Below are 9650 nucleotides of genomic sequence, written 5' to 3'. Positions count from 1 at the left end.
TTACAGTTTCCAAAAGGTCATTGTTAAAAATATTAAAATTCTGCTGACATGTAAGGACGCTGATGTTGCAAGAGAGGTGTATTCTGAAAGAAATTACAGTTAATTATTTTAAGAAAAATTCGTTTATATTTCCTCCACCTTCAATTAAAATCAAGTGACTATCTTTTCCATCCTGGTGTGTATGATGGACGCTTTTTTTGGATTTGTCTGTAAGACAATAACTTTAAAAAAATATAACATTTTATTTATTTTCCGACTACTTACGTCTAACAGATATGATGCGTTCCGATTCACCCATCGAATTTTTCGCCACACAGTGATAATCCCCAAAATCTTTTGAAACAACGGGACGTATAGTTAAACGCATAACAATTCTGAAAACATTATCCAAAGTAACGGATTCATAGGTGCCGCTCTGAACAAATTCCTTGCCTTTCAACCATAGATTAACAGTCGTAGGGTGAGCTTCGGAAATGCACTCGAGGGTAACCTTTTGACCGAAACCCGCATATATGGTGTCGTAGCGCGTCCAAACGGTGGGTGCAACTGAGAGTGGAACCATTTTTTAAATTTTATTAATATCTACATACTTACATATATGAGACTAACAATTAACAGCAAGTAGTACCCGTTTGCTCACAGTCGGTGGTATACCATTCGAAGCTATACACAAATATGCGCCCATACTTTCTCTTGTCACCTGCCACAGCGTCAAATTTGTACCGTCAATGCTGTAAATGTCAGTTCCATCGGCAGTCTGTAACAACGGAACATCGCGTTCACGACGCCAAGTGACCGTGGGTATTGGCAATCCTGTAGCAGTGCATATTAGAGTCACGTTTTGTCCCTCCTGCACAGTCATGTCGTGGCTGGTTTGATAGTCAATTATGTCGGGTGGCACGACCACATCCAAATAGCCGACTTGGCTTTTCATCGGATCGGTATTTATCTGACACATATACCAGCCTCGATCTGATTCTTGAACATCTCTTATACGCAATTGCCAGATACGGTGCTCTGTGTGACTAATGCCTATGCGATGGTTTTTCGTAATGACGTGGTTTTGTATGCTGAGAATGGTTTGAGTGTCCACTCTTAGCCACGCAAGCTGTAAATGATATAGTGTTTTAATAAGTTTCTACGTTTATCTTGTGTTTATTTAATAAGTGGTATTATTGTAAGTGCAGATTTGTTTACAAAAGAAACAATTGACCTTTGGGGTGTCATACTTTCTTTCAAATTTCTAACTATACAGAACTTGTGCTAAGCAATGACTAGTCTGGGTTCAAACGGTGACATCGTAAAGCTTGTATTCTATGATATCATTGTTCTTTTGTGGCATTTTCCATAAGTCCGGATCTCAGGATTGCCGAGTGGTTTTGTCTAATCAAGTCGATATTAATGTTATAAATTAACAAGTCAAAGGTTGTATGGGAATTCATTTCATCAAAGGCAGATACTTGCTTTCAATTTTTGAAATTGAGCTTATTGAAAATATCATTATTGATTACGTAATGTCAGTAAAGAAAGAAATAAAGATATGAGGATAACCCCTGTTTTCCAATTCTTTTAATGCAAAAGAGCTATCGCTTGTTAATTTGATGAAAGGGCGCGTGATCACGCAAAAATACCAAATTTTCACAAATCGATTGGTCGATTTAGCCATGTCCCTTGGTCTGCCCGTCTGTCTGTATATACACGAAGTAGGACCTCATTATTCAGATGTCGAACTGAAATTTTGCTTAAGTTCTTTTCTCTCCAAGCTGTCATACAAACCGTTCGATCGAAATCAAGTCCTTATATGGAAAACTTTTTTAATTTCAGTTTATAACAGCACGCCAGTCGCTCATTGGGACCGAATTTAAGTCATAACCGCAGTGAATACCATTGGTCAACCACCGTGTTCACTAGATTTGGTTGCGTGTAATTTTTTCTTGTTCCTCAAACTAAAATTGCCACCCGTTTTCAATCGATCGATGAGATAAAACAAAATTCACTGATTCGAAATTCGATGGCATAAGCGATACAGTGGTGATACATCTGATCGGGATAGCTTTGAAGACGACTAAAGAAATATTGAATCGAATTAAATATTTTTCATTTTATTAACAATTTATGGACCGACATACTATAGCATATATCTGAAACTAAAACTGATCAAACAAATTTAAGATATAGATTTTCATAATAGTAATCTTAATTCTGACTAACAGTTTTCACGACACGAGCGAGACGAGAGAAGGAGACGAAGGCCCAAACGAGCATGGGTGGGGAGTCGTCTCTTTCGGACACAACAAGCGTTGAGGGCAAATCGTCGACCGACAACTCCTCCCTTAATTTCTAAATGAATGGTTCTTAATGACCTTTCCTCCTCCGATCGTAGGTATTTATATTAGTTGTAACCTGGACAGAGCAGATCGGGTTAGAGAACCATATGGAAACTTTAGAAACACGGACTGGGACCTTTACGGAAAGAAGCTTCGATCAGTCCTTCTTGTTACGCCAGGTCGAAGGACAAGGCTATCTGCCAACGCGATCGATGAGTTCTGTATGTAGGTTTGTCTTTGAAAGCTCTTATTCTCTGAAAACTCAGAAGCAAAGAGGAAATCTCTTTGGTAGACACCGGAGTTATCCGAAGTCATATGTTCAAACAGAAGACGGTTCAATAAGGTACGTAAAAATGGACTTGGTGTAGATTGGGCATTGTATAAAAGGAATCTTGCTATATATGTATAAGATCGACATTAGGAAGGCCTAGATGTCAAAAAAATGAAAATAAATGAAAATTTAATTAACCAACCTTGAAAGACATCAAGTCGTGTACGATGCAAGTGAGAGTCGCATCACGTCCAACCGGTGTCGTTACATTATTTATAGGTCCACTAAATTTGGGATCGGCTGTAAAAAAATATAGTATGATATAATTAATATTGTAAAAAAGACTAAGGAATGCTGATGAAAGTTAGATGTATGGAAAATAAATAAGTAGTGAGTGTATTGTAAAAATACTTGTGATTGCAATATGTTAAGTGTATTATAAAATATCTGTTATTGTTAAGATTTAATATATTTTATAAAGCTCTGCTACCATAGATAATTGAAGCGACGTCAGGATAGGGAAAACGATTTCGGGTTGAGCTCATCAACTTAGGATACTTAAATGAAGTTGATCGGGATAACTACCACCCTAAAGCTATTAAAGGGAAATGCAAGCATTATGCGTCAAATTAGTTTTACATTCACCGTAGATCTGACCCTCAGTAACTTCGTTCTGCTCTCGTTCGCTGGCAAGAAATATGGAAATATTATGACTTCTTCTTTAAGGGGGTATTCTAGTCTAGAAATTTGAAAAAATTCGATAGTTTTGATATTCAAAAATATCTCCCTAAAAGGATTTTTTAAAACTCAATTTATTTTCAAAGTTATAGGATTTGTTAAAACTCAAATTATTTTCAAAATTATAGCCATTTTATGAAATTTTTTTTTTTTTTTGTTTTGCGACTTCATGACATAGCGACTTTCATAAGAATCTAACATTGTTTTATTTTTCAGATGACGACAAGGGTAGAAATCATGTCGATGAGGACACGGCCTCTTTCCCCCCTTTTCTTCAAGAACGCATAACTCGATGAAAAAAATTTTTTTTTTTGAAATTTATTTTGTGTACTCTTCTCAGTTTAATAAACAAATGATAAAAAAAACGGTTAGTAAAAATATCTTGTGTCCGTTGGTTTTATTCGGATCACTTTTTTATATTGATTAATAGGCAAGCAGGTGAATCGATGTTTATTTTATTATCGTTATTATAAGTCATTGACCACTCTCTTCGGATTATTTCATAGCCACAGAAAGTAGACAATTTTAAAATTTTTTAAATATTCTTCGTCCAACCAAATTGTACTCGCTACTGGGAACATACAAAGTCATGTGCATATTTTCGATACAACAAAGCATAACAAACCGCAAAATTTTATTATGTTATATAAGCGAAAAATGCCGTGATAATAAGCGTAAACACTTAACAAATGTTGAAACTACCAGATTCTTTTTCGCCCATTTGCCAATAAGATTGCTATAAGCATATGCAAAGATATGCCCTAAGAGGTTAAGCGTAATTTAGGATATACCTTAGGGAGTTCGTTGCCAACACATTTTAACACACACATGTCTAGACAAAATGTTGCACACATGCAAAGGTAACTGGAAGTTTACCGCTAGACGCGTCATTAACACTGAAAAAGCAGCATTTATTACGAAGTTGGGGGTAGTTAGGTAGTTTATAGGAACATATGTCGTGTTTACCGATTTAGCGAAGCATTATACTTGCTTATTTTTAAACTCCAATTAAATTTTGGCGAAGTATTAAGCGTTCTTAACCCTCATTTGTACTGATGGGTCCAGCCAAACTTCTTTGAACTTTAAATCGCCATTTCATATACTAGTATACACGTTTATGTTTCAATACTTCATGATATCCTAGATGATATATTTTAGTATGATTTTGTTCATATATATATTTATAAAAATTGATAAATAGTTTTTAAATTATAGTTTCAACCTAAAAGTCATATTGAGTACTAATGGGTCTGGCCAGACCCATGCGCTCATTACGCAACGGGAACATACTTTTGTATGAATTGGAATGCTCTCTTGTTATTCTATTCATGATTTGTTTTGCTCATTTGAATTTAAAGTTCCGTTATCAAAAACATTGTTGGTTTTCACATGTTAGATGTTGTCATTTGAAGTTAGAAGTGAAAAGTGATGTTCACATTCAAGTAATGAATAATCGGTGGTATTCTGTTAAAGTGTGTATTTATTGAATAAAAATGAGTAAAATAGATTTCATATATGATAATGTGCCGCGTTGTGATCCAAATTTTTATGACTTGGTTGCAAATTCTTTGGCAGAAGAGGTTGAAAACAACAGTGAAAATGATGATAATGATCTTGATTTCGGCGCCTCAGAAATAGAAAATGAGTTGGAATTTGAAGCCTCAGATGTTGGATCTAAACATGAAATTGAAGTCGCTGAAGAATATAGTAGCACAGATAGCGACGATGATTTGAATACTGATGAAGGTACCATCAACTTTATTGGCAAAGATGGGACCGTTTGGAGTAAGGCAGCACCTCAAAGTAGTCGTGTTCGCTCTCATAATGTACTGCGTTCATCCGGTGGATCGACAATCACATCATGTTCGCCTGTTGAAGTTTTCGATGCGTTTTTTACACCAAACATATCATACATCATTGTAAGCAAAACCAACAATTACGGTACGGAAAAAACCAATGACTGGAACTTTAAAAATCCCAACAAATTGAAAGAATGGCAAAACTTTATAGAAACGGAGCTCAGAGGTTTTCTAGGCATTCTTATAGCAGCAGGAGTCACCAATAACAATAGTCAGGCTGCGTCAGTTTTATGGAAAACAAACCAGTTGCCAATTTTCAGAGCAACGATGTCTTACCGTCGGTTTTTGACCATATCCCGTTATATACGATTTGATGACGGTCGCACTAGATCTTTCCGCTTAGAAACAGATAAAGCGGCACCTATACGAGATATTTGGAACTTTCTAAATGCAAATCTCCAGAAGAATTTTCGTCCATATAGCGATATAACTGTTGACGAACAACTTTTCCCGTATCGAGGTAGAACGAAATTTACTCAGTACATAAATTCAAAACCGGCTAAGTACGGTATAAAAATATGGTGGGCTTGTGACGCAAAAGCTCATTGTCCTTTGAGTGGAAATATCTATACCGGAAAAGAGCCCAACGAAGGGAGAGCAAAGAACCAAGGGGAAAATGAGCTTATACGTTTGGTTTCAAAATATTCAAATTCTGGGCGCACAATAGTAGATGACAACTTTTTTTCCACTTTAAATTTATGTAATTGTATAATTTTTTTTCACATTTATAAAAAAATAAATTTATGTAAGCGAATAATAAGCTTGGGGCTGTCCTTCGTTGGAACCCTTCGAAGCAATAAAGCATGTATCCCACCTGAAATGAAGAAAAACAAGAATAGTAGGCAAAGAAAAATAGGCAGTTCTTTCATCTGAGTTTGGATTTCATCAAGACAACGTAGCCATTTGTTCATATGTTACTAAGAAAAACAAAGCGGTAATATTACTGTCCACGGTACATTACGATAAGGAAGTTGAAGGCGTCAAGCGAAAACCAGCAGCAATAATGCATTACAACAAAAATAAAGTTGGTGTTGATGTCATGGACCAAATGCTAACGCATTACACTACCAATAGAAAAACTAAGAGATGGACTCTTGCATCTTTGTATAATATTGTTGATGTAATGGCATTAGGCAGTTTTATTATATGCAAAGAAAATAATAATTACACGAAATCAGACGCTCGTAGAAAGTTTTTATATGATTTGTGCGAAATGTTAGCTCATCCGCAAATCGAGTCGAGACGTAACAATATACATGTAATAAAGCATTCCGTTTGCCGTTCCGCAATTGAAGATATTTTGGGAAAATTTGAGGTATGTATTCAGTAATATTATATATATAGGGCAAACATATTTACAAGTTACAAAATTTATTTTACAGAAACACCCAAATACGCTAACAGACACCAAAAGTGAGACTTTAGAAAAGAAAAGGAACTGCAGCTTATGCCATGCTCAAGACAAACATCGTCGTAAAACAAGGTTCTTTTGCCAAGAGTGCGCAGATGCTGTATGTCAACAAAATGTTATTACAAATGCTTTAAGTGCATAAAGGAAAATTAATTCTATTTTCATTCTTTTACTTGCTTTTCGTGAATACTTTATTTGAGTTTTTAAAATGTTATTTGAAATAAAAAAATTAAAGTTTCTCCAAAATGATGTTAGGTTTACTTTTGGGTCCAGCCAGGCCCATTGGTACTCTATATGACATTCCAAGTATCCGTCAAGATGAGGGTTAAATTAAAGCAAATATCTACATGTTTTCTTATATGGTATAACTTTGAGGCGAATGCGAGCAACTAAGTTCTAATTTTCCTAGCAATGGTCGGCATTTTTTGGAAAATATATTGATTTCTATCTAGTATTTTTAACACTTCAATGGATCCTTTAAAGCAATTTCTTGATTTTTAAAATTACAAAGATAATATTTATTTTTCGGCTAAATTTTTTTGTTGCATAAAATTTGCTTTAAATACCGCCCACGCTGTTGAGTAGTACAGTCCAACAGGCCAGAAATTGAGGCACCAACACCATACGAAGTTTTTGTGTCCCAAGCATATCACAAAATATTCCTGACAATTATGGTAGTTATCGTTAGAATACTTTTTAAGTAGCAATGCTTTACAATGAATACTTAGCTCTAACCAACTAGTTAAAAACCAAATATTGATGTGTTACTGGCGATATAAGGTGCCACCATACTGAAAAACGTGGTGGGGCGAGATGTTGGTCTTTGTCTGACATAGCCCCAGTAACAATGAGTTAGAAATTCAGTTCTAACAATAAGGGCCGAAGGATTTGCGAATTAATAGAACCAAAATAATAAAGTCAATTCAAACAGTCTTTGATTTCAAATCCAAAAGAATTTTCTACTACTACTTTCTAGTTTTCTACTTCACGATATTCCTCAGATTTAGAAGCCCTAGAAATGAGTTGTAGAAGTTAAGTAAGCCGCTTAACATTTTTTCTTGCCAAATACTCGTACTGAAATTACATTGTTCTTGGAACTTGAAGCTTGACTATGTTTAACATTTTAACTACTCCTATATTCCACGATCTTCTTGAAAGTTTCATTCTCCGAAGGTTTAAATCTGAAGATATTGAATCGGTAATGAATTTTCCCTATAATTGTATTCTTCGAGGAAGACAATTGATAAGTTTCATGACAGGTTGATTGGCATATTCAAGTTTTGTAAAAGTGCTAAAATCAAAGATCAATCAACGACACTCCTAATTTTACGAGTTTTCCCTTCTAACTTATAACTGCTAATGTGAACGACATTTTGTGTATGAAATACGTTTTTGTGCGATTAGTTCCAATAAAGCTGAATGTTTGTGCGAATTCCGATCTCACTTTCATGGAGAGCATTATAACCGATGAGACATTGATTTATGCGTTTGACATGCAAATAAGTCAATAATCATTGGAATGGAGGGAAAAACAAGCCGTGATGCTCATTGTGTTTTTCGATATTAGTGTGTACTATTTACTTGGTACATCATGAATTTGGTATATACGATTTCCGGCTATTTTTTTTGTCATAAGGAAATGACTTTGTTCTTCCATACTCAAATGTGCTCTTAGGATTTAATATTCTGCATTTTTTGCGGCTTAATAATATCTTCCACAAATATTCTCCAATAAATTGAAAATTTCTGCTTACTTTGCAAAAGATACATAATTAAATCTTAGCAAGCTTAAAGAAAAAAATTAGTTGTCGTTGCAAATAAATTTGGGTGGAATGTAAGGATATCCAGATGGCCGCAACAAAAATTAACTGACCTCGAAATGAGCATCCGTTATAAATTTGAGGCATATTTTAATAAGTATTAAGTCGTTATTAATGTCTACAAGCGACAATTATTTTTTGATATTTAAAAGTTTTGAAATACCAACATGCAAAGGTCGTGGTGAAAGTAGAGGAAGCAATTATATAAATTAACAGCTTAGCTGCTCAACAGGCCTGGCAGTGGTAAATTTCAAATGTAGCATCAACCATGCAAAGTCTCGGAGTGGAAGGAGACACATTTTTCTGGTTTATCTTATACTTATGCTGTGTGTTAAAAATTAAATATGTTAAATTTAATATTTAGATACGGCTGCGGGCATCCAAAATCTGTTTTGAGGTTTACAGACTGTGGCGCGTTTGTAGCATGGAGCTAAAAATGGACTGATAAGAATAAGGCATTATATGTACATCGTTTTTGCACATTTCTATACAAAATAGTAAGTTTATGGCAAACAAGAATTTGCGATGAATTAAAAATCTGATATTTTTCAAAATTCCGAAAATTTTCTACAAAAGGAATTTGAGTTTTGAAAATTAAAACTCGAAGGACTTGAAAAAGAAAACATTTTTAAAGTAAAGCCTAGTTTTCTTTAACAATAATTCGTATTTTTTCGACATAATCATCTAAAAAGGATCGAAGTCGGTCAGTATTCTTTCTAGTCCCCGTATACCAAACATCGTATCTTCGCACTACTTTGAGTCTTAAATGCAGCAACTTCGAATGAATTTGTATGTGAGACTGGAATGGTGAACGTGGCAAACCATGCATTGGAAGTGATTCTGCTCTTCACGCCATTCCTTGTCATAAGTAAAAAAGCGGAATAAATTAGTGCAGGGCTAGTGTGAACATAATCGAAACTTTCAGTGCCCATCGACAGTTTTCAAAAGAGATATGGCATTAACATTATGGCATTGTGATTGTTGAAAAGGGAAACTGGTTGTCATAGTAATGTAGTATTTAAGAAAATTTCATTCTATGAAATAAATTTGACAATAATATAGGAGTCCATAACATGTTGCTAACATGGATTCCCAGATACCGTATTGGAAAAAAGGAATTGGCTGACAACCAAGTTGAGAGAAGCGGAGTACTCCTTTACAGTGAGTCCACATACTATCGAAGAAGAACTTTGGAACAAAATTCTGGACTTCTCAAAGCGAAAC

General features: G+C 34.9%; 1 protein-coding gene across 1 annotated transcript; it reads right to left on the bottom strand.

Moving 5' to 3' along the window:
- Window positions 1-4057, bottom strand: LOC108970516 (opioid-binding protein/cell adhesion molecule homolog). The gene is made up of 6 exons (XM_018935957.1): window positions 4039-4057; window positions 2801-2898; window positions 610-1108; window positions 265-546; window positions 139-207; window positions 1-83 (listed from the first exon to the last, which is right to left on the bottom strand). The coding sequence occupies exons 1-6, from the start codon at window positions 4055-4057 to the stop codon at window positions 1-3; spliced, it is 1050 nt and encodes a 349-aa protein (XP_018791502.1).
- Window positions 4058-9650: the final 5593 nt, after the last annotated feature.

This window comes from Bactrocera latifrons, unplaced genomic scaffold (assembly GCF_001853355.1).
Source record: "Bactrocera latifrons isolate USDA-ARS-PBARC rearing strain unplaced genomic scaffold, ASM185335v1 scaffold_30, whole genome shotgun sequence".
Taxonomy (NCBI): domain Eukaryota; kingdom Metazoa; phylum Arthropoda; class Insecta; order Diptera; family Tephritidae; genus Bactrocera; species Bactrocera latifrons.
This window is presented reverse-complemented; position numbering and strand designations above follow the sequence as displayed.